The 22519-nt window shown below is 50.1% G+C and overlaps 1 protein-coding gene across 30 annotated transcripts in view; it reads right to left on the reverse strand.

Annotated features, from left to right (window-relative positions):
- The window catches only part of LOC100195738 (calcium/calmodulin-dependent protein kinase type II subunit beta), a 190945-nt gene that overhangs the window by 84862 nt on the left and 83564 nt on the right, over positions 1-22519 (reverse strand). For 11 of the 30 annotated variants that reach the window (XM_045695285.1, XM_045695278.1, XM_045695288.1 and 8 more), the window contains 2 exons: positions 18456-18493; positions 2910-2987 (listed from right to left, as the gene is read on the reverse strand). In XM_045695285.1, coding sequence (XP_045551241.1) covers positions 2910-2987; positions 18456-18493 — 116 coding nt within the window. The remainder of the gene's footprint in view (positions 1-2909; positions 2988-18455; positions 18494-22519) is intronic. The other 19 variants (XM_045695301.1, XM_045695290.1, XM_045695289.1 and 16 more) reach the window with 3 other exon arrangements.

Below are 22519 nucleotides of genomic sequence, written 5' to 3' on the forward strand. Positions count from 1 at the left end.
TCTAACTGGCCTGATCCCTGTTTCTCCCGCTCTCTTCTCTAACTGGCCTGATCCCTGTTTCTCCTGTTCTCTTCTCTAACTGGCCTGATCCCTGTTTCTCCCGCTCTCTTCTCTAACTGGCCTGATCCCTGTTTCTCCTGCTCTCTTCTCTAACTGGCCTTATCCCTGTTTCTCCTGCTCTCTTCTCTAACTGGCCTGATCCCTGTTTCTCCTGCTCTCTTCTCTAACTGGCCTGATCCCTGTTAGTCGCTCTCTCTTCCCTAACTGGCCTGATCCCTGTTTCTCCTGCTCTCTTCTCTAACTGGCCTGATCCCTGTTTCTCCTGCTCTCTTCTCTAACTGGCCTGATCCCTGTTTCTCCTGCTCTCTTCTCTAACTGGCCTGATCCCTGTTTCTCCCGCTCTCTTCTCTAACTGGCCTGATCCCTGTTTCTCCTGCTCTCTTCTCTAACTGGCCTGATCCCTGTTTCTCCTGCTCTCTTCTCTAACTGGCCTGATCCCTGTTTCTCCTGCTCTCTTCTCTAACTGGCCTGATCCCTGTTTCTCCTGCTCTCTTCTCTAACTGGCCTGATCCCTGTTTCTCCTGCTCTCTTCTCTAACTGGCCTGATCCCTGTTTCTCCTGCTCTCTTCTCTAACTGGCCTGATCCCTGTTTCTCCTGCTCTCTTCTCTAACTGGCCTGATCCCTGTTTCTCCTGCTCTCTTCTCTAACTGGCCTGATCCCTGTTTCTCCTGCTCTCTTCTCTAACTGGCCTGATCCCTGTTTCTCCTGCTCTCTTCTCTAACTGGCCTGATCCCTGTTTCTCCTGCTCTCTTCTCTAACTGGCCTGATCCCTGTTTCTCCTGCTCTCTTCTCTAACTGGCCTGATCCCTGTTAGTCGCTCTCTCTTCTCTAACTGGCCTGATCCCTGTTTCTCCTGCTCTCTTCTCTAACTGGCCTGATCCCTGTTTCTCCTGCTCTCTTCTTTAACTGGCCTGATCCCTGTTAGTCGCTCTCTCTTCTCTAACTGGCCTGATCCCTGTTTCTCCCGCTCTCTTCTCTAACTGGCCTGATCCCTGTTTCTCCTGCTCTCTTCTCTAACTGGCCTGATCCCTGTTTCTCCCGCTCTCTTCTCTAACTGGCCTGATCCCTGTTTCTCCTGTTCTCTTCTCTAACTGGCCTGATCCCTGTTTCTCCCGCTCTCTTCTCTAACTGGCCTGATCCCTGTTTCTCCTGCTCTCTTCTCTAACTGGCCTGATCCCTGTTTCTCCTGCTCTCTTCTCTAACTGGCCTGATCCCTGTTTCTCCCGCTCTCTTCTCTAACTGGCCTGATCCCTGTTTCTCCTGCTCTCTTCTCTAACTGGCCTGATCCCTGTTTCTCCTGCTCTCTTCTCTAACTGGCCTGATCCCTGTTTCTCCTGCTCTCTTCTCTATCTGTTTAGTGTTTAATTAAATAGAGCTCTCACATCACCCAGCAGTCAGGCAGATCCTCCACATTGTTCACTGGGACCCAATGTACCCCTAATCACAGGAGAGAGGGCGTTTTGTAGAGTAATATGGACATATTTATCAGACGCTTTTATCTAAAGTGATTTAAAAGTGAATATATTCAGTTTATGTGGTAAACCAACTCACATTGAGGAGTAGGCCTACCATGCTCCAACTAGTCTACAACCTTCTAGCACTTTTAATGGCTTAATTCCCTCCAGTTGATTTGATATGACCAGATATGGTTATTTAACTTACTTATCCTCCCTAACTAATAATGAATCATTATATCTGTCAATTGTCTTCCTGTTTTGATAGATATTTAATCCCCCCACCCCTTCAGGTTACCCGACATAGCTTCTCTACTAACCAATCACACACCAGTGCTCAGGTTGGTAGATCAGACCTCTGCTATAGGAAGAGACAACAGACAGACAACTACCCACACACTCTGATATCTGCTTCTGTCCTGTCGTCTCCGGATGAGAAATACCAATACACCAATAATAAAAGACACCGCAACAAAGTTGAAGGAAACAGTACAAACGGTGACGGTCGGTGACAGTGAAGCGCTCTTTGACAGATTTAACGCATCTGACACGGGTCAGAGACAGCACCGAGCCACACGGGTCAGAGACCGCACCAAGCCACACGGGTCAGAGACAGCACAGAGCCACACAGGTCAGAGACAGCACAGAGCCACACGGGTCAGAGACAGCACCGAGCCACACGGGTCAGTGACAGCACAGAGCCACACGGGTCAGAGACAGCACAGAGCCACACAGGTCAGAGACAGCACCGAGCCACACGGGTCAGAGACAGCACAGAACCACACGGGTCAGAGACAGCACAGAGCCACATGGGTCAGAGACAGCACCGAGCGACACGGGTCAGAGACAGCACAGAACCACACGGGTCAGAGACAGCACAGAGCCACACGGGTCAGAGACAGCACAGAGCCACACGGGTCAGAGACAGCACAGAACCACACAGGTCAGAGACAGCACAGAGCCACACGGGTCAGAGACAGCACCGAGACACACGGGTCAGAGACAGCACAGAGCCACACGGGTCAGAGACAGCACAGAGCCACACGGGTCAGAGACAGCACAGAGCCACACAGGTCAGAGACAGCACAGAGCAACACGTGTCAAAGACAGCACAGAGCCACAGCTGATCTAAAGTGACACTAAACAACAGACAGAATGACAGACAGACAGATGAAAAAGGGAGGACGTAAGGAGGGACAGACAGACAGACAGACAGACAGACAGACAGACAGACAGACAGACAGACAGACAGACAGACAGACAGACAGACAGACAGACAGACAGACAGACAGACAGACAGACAGACAGACAGACAGACAGACAGACAGACAGACAGACAGACAGACAGACAGAGGGAGGGAGAAGGTAGGGAGGGAGGGATTAAAGGTAAATACCAGAACAGGAGTAGGGACGTTTCCTTTGGGGCTGGTGACTATGCTGTTTTTGGTGCTGTTTGTCTGTGGTGTCTGGGGCTGTGCAGGGAGAGGGGAGACAACACAGGGTTAACAGCAGTAGATACTGTAGCTGGAAGATGGGTCGTGGTGGTGAAAGGGTTAAAATACTATTCTAAAACGTTCATTGAGCGTTTGCACTACCTTGATAAGTGATGGTTTTAGCTGGCATGGAGGGAGTGGTGGGTTAATACACAGTATCACAGTGGTTCAAAGGAAACAGCAGAGTGTGTTGCTGTAGCAGTGTGTTACTGTAGCAGTGTGTTACCGTAGCAGTGTGTTACTGTAGCAGTGTGTTACTGTAGCAGTATGTTACTGTAGCAGTGTGTTGCTGTAGCAGTGTGTTACAGTAGCAGTATGTTACCGTAGCAGTATGTTACGGTAGCAGTGTGTTGCTGTAGCAGTATGTTACTGTAGCAGTGTGTTACTGTAGCAGTGTGTTACTGTAGCAGTATGTTACAGTAGCAGTGTGTTGCTGTAGCAGTATGTTACCGTAGCAGTGTGTTACCGTAGCAGTGTGTTGCTGTAGCAGTATGTTACCGTAGCAGTGTGTTACCGTAGCAGTGTGTTACCGTAGCATTGTGTTACTGTAGCAGTGTGTTGCTGTAGCAGTGTGTTACTGTACCAGTGTGTTACCGTAGCAGTGTGTTGCCGTAGCAGTGTGTTGCTGTAGCAGTGTGTTACTGTAGCAGTATGTGACTGTAGCAGTGTGTTACTGTAGGAGTGTGTTGCTGTAGCAGTATGTTACCGTAGCAATGTGTTACCGTAGCAGTGTGTTACTGTAGCAGTGTGTTACTGTAGCAGTGTGTTACTGTAGCAGTGTGTTGCTGTAGCAGTATGTTACCGTAGCAGTGTGTTACCGTAGCAGTGTGTTACCGTAGCATTGTGTTATTGTAGCAGTGTGTTGCTGTAGCAGTGTGTTACTGTAGCAGTGTGTTACCGTAGCAGTGTGTTGCCGTAGCAGTGTGTTGCTGTAGCAGTGTGTTACTGTAGCAGTGTGTTACTGTAGCAGTGTGTTACTGTAGCAGTGTGTTGCTGTAGCAGTGTGTTACTGTAGCAGTGTGTTGTTGTAGCAGTATGTGACTGTAGCAGTGTGTTACTGTAGCAGTGTGTTACTGTAGCAGTATGTTACTGTAGCAGTGTGTTACAGTAGCAGTGTGTTGCTGTAGCAGTGTGTTACTGTAGCAGTGTGTTACTGTAGCAGTGTGTTGCTGTAGCAGTATGTTACTGTAGCAGTGTGTTACTGTAGCAGTGTGTTGCTGTAGCAGTGTGTTACTGTAGCAGTGTGTTACTGTAGCAGTGTGTTGCTGTAGCAGTGTGTTACTGTAGCAGTGTGTTACAGTAGCAGTGTGTTACTGTAGCAGTGTGTTACAGTAGCAGTGTGTTACTGTAGCAGTGTTACTGTAGCAGTGTGTTACTGTAGCAGTGTGTTACAGTAGCAGTGTGTTACTGTAGCAGTGTGTTACTGTAGCAGTGTGTTACAGTAGCAGTGTGTTACTGTAGCAGTGTGTTACTGTAGCAGTGTGTTACAGTAGCAGTGTGTTACCGTAGCAGTGTGTTACTGTAGCAGTGTTACTGTAGCAGTGTGTTACTGTAGCAGTGTGTTACTGTAGCAGTGTTAACCATGGAGAAGAGGCCTTGAGACAAAAAGAGAGAGAGACAGAGAGAGACAGACAGAGAGACAGAGAGAGAGACATGCAAAGAGAGAGACAGAGAGAGACACAGCGAGAGAGACAGAGAGAGAGAGAGAGAGAGAGACAGCGAGAGAGACACACAGCGAAAGAGAGAGACAGAGAGAGACACAGCGAGAGAGACAGAGAGAGAGAGAGAGACAGCGAGAGAGAGACACAGCGAAAGAGAGAGAGAGAGAGAGAGAGAGAGAGAGAGTGTGTGAGTGTGTGCCTGCGTGCGTGTGTGTGTGATGCGTGTCAAATGAGGCTTCTAATAGAACTGTCGAGAGAGAGAGAGCGAGAGAGAGAGAGAGACAGAGACAGAGAGAGAGAGAGAGAGAGAGAGAGAGAGAGAGAGAGAGAGAGAGAGGGAGAGGGAGAGGGAGAGGGAGAGAGAGAGGGAGAGGGAGAGAGAGAGACAGAGAGAGAGAGAGAGAGAGTGTGTGTGTGTGTGTGTGCCTGCGTGCGTGTGTGTGTGATGCGTGTCAAATGAGGCTTCTAATAGAACTGTCGAGAGAGAGAGAGCGAGAGAGAGACAGAGACAGAGAGAGAGAGAGAGAGAGAGAGAGAGAGAGAGAGAGAGAGAGAGAGAGAGAGAGGGAGAGGGAGAGAGAGGGAGAGGGAGAGAGAGACAGAGAGAGAGAGAGAGAGAGAGTGTGTGTGTGTGTGTGCCTGCGTGCGTGTGTGTGTGATGCGTGTCAAATGAGGCTTCTAATAGAACTGTCGAGAGAGAGAGAGCGAGAGAGAGAGAGAGACAGAGACAGAGAGAGAGAGAGAGAGAGAGAGAGAGAGAGAGAGAGAGAGAGAGAGAGAGAGAGAGGGAGAGGGAGAGGGAGAGAGAGAGGGAGAGGGAGAGAGAGAGAGAGAGAGAGAGAGAGAGAGAGAGAGTGTGTGTGTGTGTGTGTGTGCCTGCGTGCGTGTGTGTGTGATGCGTGTCAAATGAGGCTTCTAATAGAACTGTCGAGAGAGAGAGAGCGAGAGAGAGACAGAGACAGAGAGAGAGAGAGAGAGAGAGAGAGAGAGAGAGAGAGAGAGAGAGAGAGAGAGGGAGAGGGAGAGAGAGGGAGAGGGAGAGAGAGAGACAGAGAGAGAGAGAGAGAGTGTGTGTGTGTGTGTGCCTGCGTGCGTGTGTGTGTGATGCGTGTCAAATGAGGCTTCTAATAGAACTGTCGAGAGAGAGAGAGAGAGAGAGAGAGAGAGAGAGAGACAGAGACAGAGAGAGAGAGAGAGAGAGAGAGAGAGAGAGAGAGAGAGAGAAAGGGAGAGGGAGAGAGACAGAGAGAGAGACAGAGAGAGAGACAGAGAGAGACAGAGAGAGAGAGAGAGAGAGAGAGAGAGAGTAAGAGAGAGGGTGCACACAAAGCTATCATAGAAGGGAAATTGCTATAGCGCCAGAGCTGACAGACACAAATCCACATTTATAGAAAATCACACTCACACACAAATCATCCAAACCAGTTCTACAGCTCAGACAAAGACTCAATCAGACAAAGACTCAATCACCCAAAGACTCAATCACCCAAAGACTCAATCACCCAAAGACTCAATCACCAACCATCAGATCTTCATATATGGTAGCTCACTAATCCACAACACACACAAAGAAACAAACAGAGTTCCTTCTCTAGAGCTTTTTCCTAAAAGCCTGTTTGAAACGGCAATATCAGTCTGAATAATCTTTCTACCTGCAGAGATCCTCAGAGCATAGAGATATCATAGAGACCACTAAGATGAGATGCCATTTAGATGACTGTATTCATGTCTATGGTTCCACGCGGACATCTCTGTGTAAAGTGTCAACCAAAGGTCCTTGGACCATAGAGATACACTGACATGAGATGCCATAGAGATGACTGTATTCAGATCAACTAGGATATCTGTGGTGTGGCGTCATGGAAGAGGTTCCTTTTTGGTGACGCTGCTGGTTAGTATGTCCTTTTTCCCAGAGGACACTCACAACATCAACACCAACACTAAAAGCAGTCCGGGGAAAAGCCATCTTCAGTAGGGAAACACTGGGGTGTACATGGCTGAAGTGGGGTTAGGCAGATGAACTGAACTCCAAGCTATTAGGTGACAGAAAAGGGTTGAAATATAAAAAGCTGTTCCAAGTAAGCCTTGGGCAAACTGAAGACTGGAGGAAAAGTGGTTGAGAAGGAGTGGAGAGAGGAAGGAGTGGAGAGAGGAAGGAGTGGAGAGGTGCAGGGAGAGAGAGGGAGGTATGGTGGAGAGGTGCAGGGAGAGGGGGATGGGAATATGGTGGAGAGGTGCAGGGAGAGGGGGGATGGGAGTATGGTGGAGAGTTGCAGGGAGAGGGAGGGAGGTATGGTGGAGAGGTGCAGGGAGAGGGAGGGAGGTATGTTGGAGAGGTGCAGGGAGAGGGAGAGAGGTATGGTGGACAGGTGCAGGGAGAGGGAGGGATGTATGGTAGAGAGGTGCAGGGAGAGGGAGGGAGGTATGGTGGAGAGGTGCAGGGAGAGGGAGGGAGGGAGGTTTGGTGGAGAGGTGCAGGGAGAGGGAGGGAGGGAGGGAGGTATGGTGGAGTGGTGCAGCGAGAGGGAGGAAGGGAGGTATGGTGGAGAGGTGCAGGGAGAGAGAGGGAGGTATGGTGGACAGGTGCAGGGAGAGATAGGGAGGTATGGTGGAGAGGAGCAGGGAGAGGGAGGGAGGGAGGTATGGTGGAGTGGTGCAGGGAGAGGGAGGAAGGGAGGTATGGTGGAGAGGTGCAGGGAGAGAGAGGGAGGTATGGTGGACAGGTGCAGGGAGAGAGAGGGAGGTATGGTGGAGAGGAGCAGGGAGAGGGAGGGAGGGAGGTATGGAGATATGGTGGAGAGGTGCAGGGAGAGGGAGGGAGGTATGGTGGACAGGTGCAGGGAGAGAGAGGGAGGTATGGTGGAGAGGAGCAGGGAGAGGGAGGGAGGGAGGTATGGTGGAGAGGTGCAGGGAGAGGGAGGGAGGTATGGTGGAGAGGTGCAGGGAGAGGGAGGGAGGGGAGGTATGGTGGAGAGGTGCAGGGAGAGGGGGGTGGGAGTATGGTGGAGAGGTGCAGGGAGAGGGGGGGATGGGAGTATGGTGGAGAGGTGCAGGGAGAGGGGGGGATGGGAGTATGGTGGAGAGGTGCAGGGAGAGGGAGGGAGGTATGGTGGACAGGTGCAGGGAGAGGGAGAGAGGTATGGTGGAGAGGTGCAGGGAGAGGGAGGGAGGGAGGTAAGGTGGAGAGGTGCAGGGAGAGGGGGGATGGGAGTATGGTGGAGAGGTGCAGGGAGAGGGAGGGATGGAATTAAGAGAGAAAGAGACAGAGGAGGGAGGGAAGGAGTGAGAAACGGAGGTCCAGGGATGTTAAAATGACATGCTAACCATGTACTGGACAGTGGAGCTGGACTTGTGTTTCTGTCCCAGGTGATGGAGGGAGGGAGGGAGGGAGGGAGGGAGGGAGGGAGGGAGGGAGGGAGGGAGGGAGGGAGGGAGGGAGGGAGGGAGGGAGGGAGGGACAGAGACAGGCGAATGCCCAGTACTGCTGGATGAGCATGTCAAATAAAACAAGAGACTTGATTGGTGAGCATCACTTCTGGTTGAGCAATGGGCTTCAAATCACCAGAATGAACTTCAGCAGTCGGGAAGAAAGAGCAGGAAGAGAGGAGGATCATTTATATGGATTGTCATTTTTATGGCTTCTAAAGAAGGGAAGAAAGAAAGAGTAGAGCTCGCAAGCAGAGGATAGGAACAGAGGATGGCATCATCAGGAGAAGAGAAAGGTAAATAAGAGGGGGAGCGGTTAGGAAGGTGCACTGACTGAGTGTGAAGGGATCACTCGTTCTTTTATGGGGATGGAGTATTTGTGGAAGAAACGCCTAAGGAGAAAAATACATACAATGATGGTCACATGCACGGGGCAGGTGTAGTGACATGTTGTTAAAACAATAAGGTAGCTAAAAGAGCTAAGCATATCTTCTGTTAATAGACATTCAAAAGTGGCGTCCATTGTGATTAAAATGTTAACTCAAACTGCAAGGTTCTCGGTTTTCTAAAGGACCTTGCAGATGAAGATATGAACAATTGTCTACTGATCAAATGCTAGAGTAGCCTGTGGCTTTATACTGTACATAGATACAACTTTATACACAAGACTGTCTTGCTGTTATACTGTACTCATCACAAGACTGGAGTGTCTGGCTGTTATACCGTACTCATCACAAGAATGGAGTGTCTGGCTGTTATACCGTACTCAACACAAGACTGGGGTGTCTGGCTGTTATACTGTACTCAACACAAGACTGGGGTGTCTGGCTGTTATACTGTACACAACACAAGACTGGGGTGCCTGGCTGTTATACTGTACTCAACACAAGACTGGGGTGTCTGGCTGTTATACTGTACTCAACACAAGACTGGAGTGCCTGGCTGTTACACCGTACACATCACAAGGCTGGAGTGTCTGGCTGTTATACTGTATTCAACACAAGACTGGAGTGCCTGGCTGTTATACTGTACTCAACACAAGACTGTCTGGCTGTTATGCTGTACTCAACACAAGACTGGAGTGTCTGGCTGTTATACTGTACTCAACACAAGACTGGAGTGTCTGGCTGTTATAATGTACTCAACACAAGACTGGAGTGTCTGGCTGTTATACTGTACTCAACACAAGACTGGAGTGTCTGGCTGTTATACTGTACTCATCACAAGACTGTAGTGTCTGGCTGTTATACTGTACTCAACACAAGACTGGGGTGTCTGGCTGTTATACTGTACTCAACACAAGACTGGGGTGTCTGGCTGTTATACTGTACTCAACACAAGACTGGGGTGCCTGGCTGTTATACTGTACTCAACACAAGACTGGGGTGCCTGGCTGTTATACTGTACTCAACACAAGACTGGAGTGCCTGGCTGTTACACCGTACACATCACAAGGCTGGAGTGTCTGGCTGTTATACTGTATTCAACACAAGACTGGAGTGCCTGGCTGTTATACTGTACTCAACACAAGACTGTCTGGCTGTTATGCTGTACTCAACACAAGACTGGAGTGTCTGGCTGTTATACTGTACTCAACACAAGACTGGAGTGTCTGGCTGTTATAATGTACTCAACACAAGACTGGAGTGTCTGGCTGTTATACTGTACTCAACACAAGACTGGAGTGTCTGGCTGTTATACCGTACTCATCACAAGACTGTAGTGTCTGGCTGTTATACCGTACTCATCACAAGAATGGAGTGTCTGGCTGTTATGCCGTACTCATCACAAGACTGGAGTGTCTGGCTGTTATACTGTACTCAACACAAGACTGGAATGCCTGGCAGGTATAATGTACACATCACAAGACTGGATTGTCTGGCTGCTATACTGTAATCATCACAAGACTGGAGTGTCTGGCTGTTATACTGTACTCAACACAAGACTGTCTGGCTTTTATGCTGTACTCAACACAAGACTGTCTGGCTGTTATACTGTGCTCAACACAAGACTGTCTGGCTGTTATATTGTACTCAACACAAGACTGGAGTGTCTGGCTGTTATACTGTACTCATCACAAGACTGGAGTGTCTGGCTGTTATACTGTACTCAACACAAGACTGGAGTGCCTGGCTGTTATACTGTACTCAACACAAGACTGGAGTGCCTGGCTGTTATACTGTACTCAACACAAGACTGTCTGGCTGTTATACTGTACTCAACACAAGACTGGAGTGCCTGGCTGTTACACCGTACACATCACAAGACTGTCTGGCTGTTATACTGTACTCAACACAAGACTGGAGTGTCTGGCTGTTATACTGTACTCAACACAAGACTGGAGTGTCTGGCTGTTATACCGTACTCAACACAAGACTGGAGTGTCTGGCTGTTATACTGTACTCAACACAAGACTGGAGTGTCTGGCTGTTATACTGTACTCAACACAAGACTGGAGTGTCTGGCTGTTATACTGTACTCAACACAAGACTGTCTGGCTGTTATACTGTACTCAACACAAGACTGGAGTGTCTGGCTGTTATACTGTACTCATCACAAGACTGGAGTGTCTGGCTGTTATACTGTACTCATCACAAGACTGGAGTGTCTGGCTGTTATACTGTACTCAACACAAGACTGTCTGGCTGTTATACTGTACTCAACACAAGACTGGAGTGTCTGGCTGTTATACTGTACTCAACACAAGACTGTCTGGCTGTTATACTGTACTCATCACAAGTCTGGAGTGTCTGGCTGTTATACTGTACTCAACACAAGACTGTAGTGTCTGGCTGTTATACCGTACTCATCACAAGACTGGAGTGTCTGGCTGTTATACTGTACTCATCACAAGACTGGAGTGTCTGGCTGTTATACTGTACTCAACACAAGACTGGAGTGTCTGGCTGTTATACTGTACTCAACACAAGACTGTCTGGCTGTTATACTGTACTCAACACAAGACTGGAGTGTCTGGCTGTTATACTGTACTCATCACAAGACTGGAGTGTCTGGCTGTTATACTGTACTCATCACAAGACTGGAGTGTCTGGCTGTTATACTGTACTCAACACAAGACTGTCTGGCTGTTATAATGTACTCAACACAAGACTGTCTGGCTGTTATACTGTACTCATCACAAGACTGGAGTGTCTGGCTGTTATACTGTACTCAACACAAGACTGTAGTGTCTGGCTGTTATACCGTACTCATCACAAGACTGGAGTGTCTGGCTGTTATACTGTACTCATCACAAGACTGGAGTGTCTGGCTGTTATACTGTACTCAACACAAGACTGGAGTGTCTGGCTGTTATACTGTACTCAACACAAGACTGGAGTGTCTGGCTGTTATACTGTACTCAACACAAGACTGGAGTGTCTGGCTGTTATACTGTACTCAACACAAGACTGGAGTGCCTGGCTGTTATACTGTACTCAACACAAGACTGGAGTGTCTGGCTGTTATACTGTACTCATCACAAGACTGGAGTGTCTGGCTGTTATACTGTACTCATCACAACACTGGAGTGTCTGGCTGTTATACTGTACTTGACACAAGACTGGAGTGTCTGGCTGTTATACTGTACTCAACACAAGACTGTAGTGTCTGGCTGTTATACCGTACTCATCACAAGACTGGAGTGTCTGGCTGTTATACTGTACTCATCACAAGACTGGAGTGTCTGGCTGTTATACTGTACTCAACACAAGACTGGAGTGTCTGGCTGTTATACTGTACTCAACACAAGACTGTCTGGCTGTTATACTGTACTCAACACAAGACTGGAGTGTCTGGCTGTTATACTGTACTCAACACAAGACTGGAGTGTCTGGCTGTTATACTGTACTCATCACAAGACTGGAGTGTCTGGCTGTTATACTGTACTCAACACAAGACTGTCTGGCTGTTATACTGTACTCAACACAAGACTGGAGTGTCTGGCTGTTATACTGTACTCAACACAAGACTGTCTGGCTGTTATACTGTACTCATCACAAGTCTGGAGTGTCTGGCTGTTATACTGTACTCAACACAAGACTGTAGTGTCTGGCTGTTATACCGTACTCATCACAAGACTGGAGTGTCTGGCTGTTATACTGTACTCAACACAAGACTGGAGTGTCTGGCTGTTATACTGTACTCAACACAAGACTGGAGTGTCTGGCTGTTATACTGTACTCAACACAAGACTGGAGTGTCTGGCTGTTATACTGTACTCATCACAAGACTGGAGTGTCTGGCTGTTATACTGTACTCATCACAAGACTGGAGTGTCTGGCTGTTATACTGTACTCAACACAAGACTGTCTGGCTGTTATACTGTACTCATCACAACGCTGGAGTGTCTGGCTGTTATACTGTACTCAACACAAGACTGTAGTGTCTGGCTGTTATACCGTACTCATCACAAGACTGGAGTGTCTGGCTGTTATACTGTACTCATCACAAGACTGGAGTGTCTGGCTGTTATACTGTACTCAACACAAGACTGGAGTGTCTGGCTGTTATACTGTACTCAACACAAGACTGGAGTGTCTGGCTGTTATACTGTACTCAACACAAGACTGGAGTGTCTGGCTGTTATACTGTACTCAACACAAGACTGGAGTGCCTGGCTGTTATACTGTACTCAACACAAGACTGGAGTGTCTGGCTGTTATACTGTACTCATCACAAGACTGGAGTGTCTGGCTGTTATACTGTACTCATCACAAGACTGGAGTGTCTGGCTGTTATACTGTACTCATCACAACACTGGAGTGTCTGGCTGTTATACTGTACTCGACACAAGACTGGAGTGTCTGGCTGTTATACTGTACTCGACACAAGACTGTCTGGCTGTTAAACTGTACTCAACACAAGACTGTCTGGCTGTTATACTGTACTCATCACAAGACTGGAGTGTCTGGCTGTTATACTGTACTCGACACAAGACTGTCTGGCTGTTATACTGTACTCAACACAAGACTGTCTGGCTGTTATACTGTGCTCAACACAAGACTGTCTGGCTGTTATACTGTACTCATCACAAGACTGGAGTGTCTGGCTGTTATACTGTACTCATCACAAGTCTGGAGTGTCTGGCTGTTATACTGTACTCATAACAAGACTGGAGTGTCTGGCTGTTATACTGTACTCAACACAAGACTGTCTGGCTGTTATACTGTACTCAACACAAGACTGGAGTGTCTGGCTGTTATACTGTACTCAACACAAGACTGGAGTGTCTGGCTGTTATACTGTACTCAACACAAGACTGGAGTGTCTGGCTGTTATACTGTACTCAACACAAGACTGTCTGGCTGTTATACTGTACTCAACACAAGACTGGAGTGTCTGGCTGTTATACTATACTCAACACAAGACTGTCTGGCTGTTATACTGTACTCAACACAATACTGGGGTGTCTGGCTGTTATACTGTACTCAACACAAGACTGGAGTGTCTGGCTGTTATACTGTACTCATCACAAGACTGGAGTGTCTGGCTGTTATACTGTACTCAACACAAGACTGGAGTGTCTGGCTGTTATACTGTACTCAACACAAGACTGGAATGCCTGGCTGTTATACTGTACTCAACACAAGACTGTCTGGCTGTTATACTGTACTCAACACAAGACTGGAGTGTCTGGCTGTTATACTGTACTCAACACAAGACTGGAGTGTCTGGCTGTTATACTGTACTCATCACAAGACTGGAGTGCATGGCTTTTATACCGTACTCAACACAAGACTGGAGTGCCTGGCTGTTATACTGTACTCAAAACAAGACTGGAGTGTCTGGCTGTTATGCTGTACTCAACACAAGACTGGTGTGTCTGGCTGTTATACTGTTCTCAACACAAGACTGGAGTGCCTGGCTGTTATACTGTGCTCAACACAAGACTGGAGTGCCTGGCTGGTATACCGTACACATCACAAGACTGGAGTGTCTGGCTGTTATACCGTACTCATCACAAGGCTGGAGTGTCTGGCTGTTATACCGTACACATCAAAAGACTGGAGTGTCTGGCTGTTATACCGTACTCATCACAAGACTGTAGTGTCTGGCTGTTATACCGTACTCATCACAAGAATGGAGTGTCTGGCTGTTATGCCGTACTCATCACAAGACTGGAGTGTCTGGCTGTTATACTGTACTCAACACAAGACTGTCTGGCTTTTATGCTGTACTCAACACAAGACTGTCTGGCTGTTATACTGTACTCAACACAAGACTGTCTGGCTGTTATACTGTACTCAACACAAGACTGTCTGGCTGTTATATTGTACTCAACACAAGATTGGAGTGTCTGGCTGTTATACTGTACTCAACACAAGACTGGAGTGTCTGGCTGTTATACTGTACTCAACACAAGACTGGAGTTTCTGGCTGTTATACTGTACTCAACACAAGACTGGAGTGTCTGGCTGTTATACTGTACTCAACACAAGACTGCAGTTTCTGGCTGTTATACTGTACTCAACACAAGACTGTCTTGCTGTTATACTGTACTCAACACAGACTGGAGTGCCTGGCTGTTATACTGTACTCAACACAAGACTGTCTGGCTGTTTAACTGTACTCAACACAAGACTGGAGTGTCTGGCTGTTATACTGTACTCATCACAAGACTGGAGTGCCTGGCTGTTATACTGTACTCAACACAAGACTGGAGTGTCTGGCTTTTATACTGTACTCAACACAAGACTGGTGTGTCTGGCTGTTATACTGTACTCAACACAAGACTGGAGTGACAAGGAGAGGAGTACGAGGGGTCAGAGGAGACAAGGAGAGGAGTACGAGGGGTCAGAGGAGACAAGGAGAGGTGTACGAGGGGTCAGAGGAGACAAGGAGAGGTGTACGAGGGGTCAGAGGAGACAAGGAGAGGTGTACGAGGGGTCAGAGGAGACAAGGAGAGGTGTACGAGGGGTCAGAGGAGACAAGGAGAGGTGTACGAGGGGTCAGAGGAGACAAGGAGAGGTGTGTACGAGGGGTCAGAGGAGACAAGGAGAGGTGTACGAGGGGTCAGAGGAGACAAGGAGAGGGTGTACGAGGGGTCAGAGGAGACAAGGAGAGGTGTACGAGGGGTCAGGGGAGACAAGGAGAGGAGTACGAGGGGTCAGAGGAGACAAGGAGAGGTGTACGAGGGGTCAGGGGAGACAAGGAGAGGTGTACGAGGGGTCAGAGGAGACAAGGAGAGGTGTACGAGGGGTCAGAGGAGACAAGGAGAGGTGTACGAGGGGTCAGAGGAGACAAGGAGAGGTGTACGAGGGGTCAGAGGAGACAAGGAGAGGTGTGTACGAGGGGTCAGAGGAGACAAGGAGAGGGTGTACGAGGGGTCAGAGGAGACAAGGAGAGGAGTACGAGGGGTCAGAGGAGACAAGGAGAGGTGTACGAGGGGTCAGGGGAGACAAGGAGAGGTGTGTACGAGGGGTCAGAGGAGACAAGGAGAGGTGTACGAGGGGTCAGAGGAGACAAGGAGAGGTGTACGAGGGGTCAGAGGAGACAAGGAGAGGTGTACGAGGGGTCAGAGGAGACAAGGAGAGGTGTGTATGAGGGGTCAGAGGAGACAAGGAGAGGTGTGTATGAGGGGTCAGAGGAGACAAGGAGAGGAGTACGAGGGGTCAGAGGAGACAAGGAGAGGTGTACAAGAGGTCAGGGGAGACAAGGAGAGGTGTACGAGGGGTCAGAGGAGACAAGGAGAGGTGTACGAGGGGTCAGGGGAGACAAGGAGAGGTGTACGAGGGGTCAGAGGAGACAAGGAGAGGTGTACGAGGGGTCAGAGGAGACAAGGAGAGGTGTGTATGAGGGGTCAGAGGAGACAAGGAGAGGTGTACGAGGGGTCAGAGGAGACAAGGAGAGGAGTACGAGGGGTCAGAGGAGACAAGGAGAGGTGTACAAGAGGTCAGGGGAGACAAGGAGAGGTGTACGAGGGGTCAGAGGAGACAAGGAGAGGTGTACGAGGGGTCAGAGGAGACAAGGAGAGGTGTACGAGGGGTCAGAGGAGACAAGGAGAGGTGTACGAGGGGTCAGAGGAGACAAGGAGAGGTGTGTATGAGGGGTCAGAGGAGACAAGGAGAGGTGTACGAGGGGTCAGAGGAGACAAGGAGAGGTGTACGAGGGGTCAGAGGAGACAAGGAGAGGTGTGCGAGGGGTCAGAGGAGACAAGGAGAGGTGTACGAGGGGTCAGAGGAGACAAGGAGAGGTGTACGAGGGGTCAGAGGAGACAAGGAGAGGTGTACGAGGGGTCAGAGGGGACAAGGAGAGGTGTACGAGGGGTCAGAGGAGACAAGGAGAGGTGTACGAGGGGTCAGAGGAGACAAGGAGAGGTGTACGAGGGGTCAGAGGAGACAAGGAGAGGTGTACGAGGGGTCAGAGGAGACAAGGAGAGGTGTACGAGGGGTCAGAGGAGACAAGGAGAGGTGTGTACGAGGGGTCAGAGGAGACAAGGAGAGGTGTGTACGAGGGGTCAGAGGAGACAAGGAGAGGTGTACGAGGGGTCAGAGGAGACAAGGAGAGGTGTACAAGAGGTCAGGGGAGACAAGGAGAGGTGTACGAGGGGTCAGAGGAGACAAGGAGAGGTGTACGAGGGGTCAGAGGAGACAAGGAGAGGTGTACGAGGGGTCAGAGGAGACAAGGAGAGGTGTACGAGGGGTCAGAGGAGACAAGGAGAGGTGTACGAGGGGTCAGAGGAGACAAGGAGAGGAGTACGAGGGGTCAGAGGAGACAAGGAGAGGTGTACGAGGGGTCAGAGGAGACAAGGAGAGGAGTACGAGGGGTCAGAGGAGACAAGGAGAGGAGTACGAGGGGTCAGAGGAGACAAGGAGAGGTGTACGAGGGGTCAGAGGGGTCAGAGGAGAGATACAACCAGGGAAATAATACTGAGAGAGTGAGAAAGACGGGGGAGGACAGAAAACAACGGTTAGGCCGAGTGTGTCAGGGGCCTGTTGCTAGGTGATTATGAGTGTGGCGTGGAGAGGAGCAGGGGGACGTGTGTGTGTGACTGAGAGTCTATTTCTGTCTGGTGTGTTTCCAGGGTTCAGACTCATGTCTATTTCTGGAGCTGTAGTTACAATCCCTACTGAACAAACAGACCAGAAAGCAGCTAGCACAATGCTCTCACACACACACACACACACACACACACACACACACACACACACACACACACACACACACACACACACACACACACACACACACACACACACACACACACACACGATAACATGTACACAAGCTCTCGTATTTTCAAACTCTATTACCCATCCTCCATCCTCTCTCCCTTTCCTCCGCACACACACGCACACGCACGCACACGCATGCACACACGCGCACACACACACACACATGCACGCACACGCACACGCACACACACACACACACACACAGACTACTATTTTATGATGATTGCAAATTGAATCAACACTGTCTCCTATGCATCACAGACAGCACACACTGAAAAAATGATGTTCACAAATCACTGAGCAAGAGACACTTTTAATTACACAGAAACAAGCTAAGCAAAAGCAGAGAGACAAAGAAAGGGGGAAGAGGGGGAGAGAAAGAGGGGTGAGAGAGAAAGAGGGGGAGGGGAGAGAGAATGAGACACAACAAGAGAGAGAATAGTGGCGAGGAGACAGAAACAGGGTCTTAACCCTGTTCATTTTATATTATTTATTTCACTTTTATTTGTTATCTAGTTCACTTGCTTTGGAATTGTAAACATATGTTTCCCATGCCAATAAAACCCCTTAAATTGAAATTGAGAGAGAGAGAGAGAGAGAGAGAGAGAGAGAGAGAGAGAGAGAGAGAGAAAGGGAGAGACAGACAGAAAGAGAGGGAGGGAGCAGAGAGAGGAGAGAAAGAGAGCGAGAAAGAAGAGGGAGCAGAGAAATAGCAGAGAGAGAGAGAGACGGAGAGGAGAGAGAGAGGAGATGAGAGAGGAGAGAGAGAGGAAGCAGAGAGAGAGAGGAGATCAGAGAGAGAGGGAGAGGAGATGAGAGAGAGGAAAGAGAGAGGAGATGGAGAGAGAGGAAGCAGAGAGAGAGAGAGAGAGAGAGAGTAGAGAGAGAGCGAGAGAGAGAGAGAAAGGGAGTCGAGAGAGAGGTAGCAGAGAGAGGGGGGAGCAGAGAGAGTGAGAAAGATCAGTACTGCATATAGACATAATGACATTTGAAATGTCTCTTTTCCTCTGAAAGTGTTGTGAGTGTAATGTTTACTGTTCATTTTTTATTGTTTATTTGACTTTTATATATTATCTACTTCACTTGCTTTGGCAATGTTAACATATGTTTCCCATACCAATAAAGCCCTTTGAATTGGAATTGAATTGAGAGACAGAGAAGAAAAAGAGAGAGGGGGGGCTTACCTTGACATCTGCCTTCTTGTTGAGCAAACTCTTGGCTGCTGCAATAGGAAACAACAGCAGAGACACAGCAGGTCAGAGATTCCAGTAGAACAGGAGATCAGAGAGATCACAAAGGTGCATCAGTATCACCCTGTAGTCCCGTAGGATTCCTAGTTGAAGATGGGTAACCCAAATGCAACCACTGGTAGAAAAAGAATCCAACAGGGACCAGACAGTCGTATGTAACAAGAGGTATGGTCCAGCTAGTAAACGCTGAGATCTTTAGACGGGTTATAAACAACTGGTCCACCAGACCCTGATATTCACAACACTCCTCTGCAGATTTAGAGAGGAGAGGAGGTTTGTTCATACTAAAGACAGTGGTCTGTTTAGCATAATACCTATAATCCTCAGCAAGAGGGGAATTATTCCACAGACAACAGTCCGTATCCATCCGGTCCGTATCCATCCGGTCCGTATCCATCTGCTCCGTATCCATTGTGTCACAGGGTACAGACAGAACTATTCCTGGGTTAAAACTGTCTCATTCGGTGTGGCACAGGAGGCCCAGCGAGAGTTGATGTGGGTTGCTGCGAGCAACAGAACCTCATTAAGAGGAACTGGTTAATTAGTTAACGAGGCAGAGATAGAACATTAATTTGGGGCTTATACTGGAGCCTGTCCCCTCGGTCCCCTTCAGGGCTAGAGCCTGAAATGGTGCCTCTACCAAGACATAGACACCGTCCCACTCTCTCCTCTGGAACACCGTCCCACTCTCTCCTCTGGAACACCGTCCCAGTCTCTTTCCTCTGGGACACCGTCCCACACTCTCCTCTGGAACACCGTCCCAGTCTCTCTCCTCTGGGACACCGTCCCAGTCTCTTTCCTCTGGGACACCGTCCCACACTCTCCTCTGGAACACCGTCCCACTCTCTCTCCTCTGGGACACCGTCCCACACTCTCCTCTGGAACACCGTCCCAGTCTCTCTCCTCTGTAACACCGTCCCAGTCTCTCTCCTCTGGAACACCGTCCCACTCTCTCTCCTCTGGGACACCGTCCCACACTCTCCTCTGGAACACCGTCCCAGTCTCTCCTCTGGAACACCATCCCACTCTCTCTCCTCTGGAACACCGTCCCACTCTCTCCTCTGGAACACCGTCCCAGTCTCTCTCCTCTGTAACACCGTCCCACTCTCTCCTCTGGAACACCGTCCCACTCTCTCCTCTGGAACACCGTCCCAGTCTCTCTCCTCTGTAACACCGTCCCAGTCTCTCGCCTCTGTAACACCGTCCCACTCTCTCCTCTGGAACACCGTCCCACTCTCTCCTCTGGAACACCGTCCCAGTCTCTCTCCTCTGTAACACCGTCCCACTCTCTCCTCTGGAACACCGTCCCAGTCTCTCGCCTCTGTAACACCGTCCCAGTCTCTCCTCTGTAACACCGTCCCACTCTCTCCTCTGGAACACCGTCCCACTCTCTCCTCTGGAACACCATCCCACTCTCTCCTCTAGAACACCGTCCCACTCTCTCCTCTAGAACACCGTCCCAGTCTCTCTCCTCTGGAACACCGTCCCAGTCTCTCTCCTCTGGAACACCGTCCCACTCTCTCTCCTCTGTAACACCGTCCCAGTCTCTCTCCTCTGGAACACCGTCCCAGTCTCTCTCCTCTGTAACACCGTCCCACTCTCTCTCCTCTGGAACACCGTCCCACTCTCTCCTCTGGAACACCGTCCCAGTCTCTCGCCTCTGTAACACCGTCCCAGTCTCTCCTCTGTAACACCGTCCCACTCTCTCCTCTGGAACACCGTCCCACTCTCTCCTCTGGAACACCGTCCCACTCTCTCCTCTAGAACACCGTCCCACTCTCTCCTCTAGAACACCGTCCCAGTCTCTCTCCTCTGTAACACCGTCCCACTCTCTCCTCTGGAACACCGTCCCACTCTCTCCTCTGGAACACCATCCCACTCTCTCCTCTAGAACACCGTCCCAGTCTCTCTCCTCTGTAACACCGTCCCAGTCTCTCTCCTCTGTAACACCGTCCCACTCTCTCTCCTCTGGAACACCGTCCCACTCTCTCTCCTCTAGAACACCGTCCCAGTCTCTCTCCTCTGTAACACCGTCCCAGTCTCTCTCCTCTGTAACACCGTCCCACTCTCTCCTCTGGAACACCGTCCCAGTCTCTCCTCTGTAACACCGTCCCAGCTCTCTCTCCTCTGTAACACCGTCCCACTCTCTCTCCTCTGGAACACCGTCCCAGTCTCTCTCCTCTGGAACACCGTCCCACTCTCTCCTCTGTAACACCGTCCCAGTCTCTCTCCTCTGGAACACCGTCCCAGTCTCTCCTCTGTAACACCGTCCCAGTCTCTCTCCTCTGTAACACCGTCCCAGTCTCTCTCCTCTGGAACACCGTCCCAGTCTCTCTCCTCTGGAACACCGTCCCACTCTCTCTCCTCTGTAACACCGTCCCAGTCTCTCTCCTCTGGAACACCGTCCCAGTCTCTCTCCTCTGTAACACCGTCCCACTCTCTCTCCTCTGGAACACCGTCCCACTCTCTCCTCTGGAACACCGTCCCAGTCTCTCGCCTCTGTAACACCGTCCCAGTCTCTCCTCTGTAACACCGTCCCACTCTCTCCTCTGGAACACCATCCCACTCTCTCCTCTAGAACACCGTCCCACTCTCTCCTCTAGAACACCGTCCCAGTCTCTCTCCTCTGTAACACCGTCCCACTCTCTCCTCTGGAACACCATCCCACTCTCTCCTCTGGAACACCATCCCACTCTCTCCTCTAGAACACCGTCCCAGTCTCTCTCCTCTGTAACACCGTCCCAGTCTCTCTCCTCTGTAACACCGTCCCACTCTCTCCTCTGGAACACCGTCCCACTCTCTCTCCTCTAGAACACCGTCCCAGTCTCTCTCCTCTGTAACACCGTCCCAGTCTCTCTCCTCTGTAACACCGTCCCACTCTCTCCTCTGGAACACCGTCCCAGTCTCTCCTCTGTAACACCGTCCCAGTCTCTCTCCTCTGTAACACCGTCCCACTCTCTCCTCTGGAACACCGTCCCAGTCTCTCTCCTCTGGAACACCGTCCCACTCTCTCCTCTGTAACACCGTCCCAGTCTCTCTCCTCTGGAACACCGTCCCAGTCTCTCCTCTGGAACACCGTCCCAGTCTCTCTCCTCTGTAACACCGTCCCACTCTCTCCTCTGGAACACCGTCCCAGTCTCTCTCCTCTGTAACACCGTCCCAGTCTCTCTCCTCTGTAACACCGTCCCAGTCTCTCTCCTCTGTAACACCGTCCCACTCTCTCCTCTGGAACACCGTCCCAGTCTCTCTCCTCTGTAACACCGTCCCAGTCTCTCTCCTCTGTAACACCGTCCCACTCTCTCCTCTGGAACACCGTCCCAGTCTCTCTCCTCTGTAGAACTGTCCCAGTCTCTCTCCTCTGTAACACCGTCCCACTCTCTCCTCTGTAGAACCGTCCCAGTCTCTCTCCTCTGTAACACCGTCCCAGTCTCTCTCCTCTGTAACACCGTCCCACTCTCTCCTCTGGAACACCGTCCCACTCTCTCCTCTGTAGAACCGTCCCAGTCTCTCTCCTCTGTAGAACCGTCCCAGTCTCTCTCCTCTGTAACACCGTCCCAGTCTCTCTCCTCTGTAACACCGTCCCACTCTCTCCTCTGGAACACCGTCCCAGTCTCTCTCCTCTGTAGAACCGTCCCAGTCTCTCTCCTCTGTAACACCGTCCCACTCTCTCCTCTGGAACACCGTCCCAGTCTCTCTCCTCTGTAGAACCGTCCCAGTCTCTCTCCTCTGTACCTGTCAGTGTAACACCGTCCGTCTCTATTTCCTAGCTCCACTGCTGAGTCCCATTCACAGTCTAATGTGGTCACATAATCATTTGTTGTCCTTTATCTCTGTAGCTCTCTCTCTCTTTAACTCTCTCTTGTTCACTATGTAGCTCTCTCTCTCTGTAGCTCTCTCGCTGTAGCTCTCTCTCTGTAGTTCTCTCTTTCTGTGTAGCTCTCTCTCTCTCCCTCTGTAGCTCTCTCTCTCTCTGTAGCTATCTCTCTCTCTGTAGCTCT

The sequence above is a fragment of the Salmo salar genome, chromosome ssa15 (genome assembly GCF_905237065.1).
Source record: "Salmo salar chromosome ssa15, Ssal_v3.1, whole genome shotgun sequence".
NCBI lineage: Eukaryota > Metazoa > Chordata > Actinopteri > Salmoniformes > Salmonidae > Salmo > Salmo salar.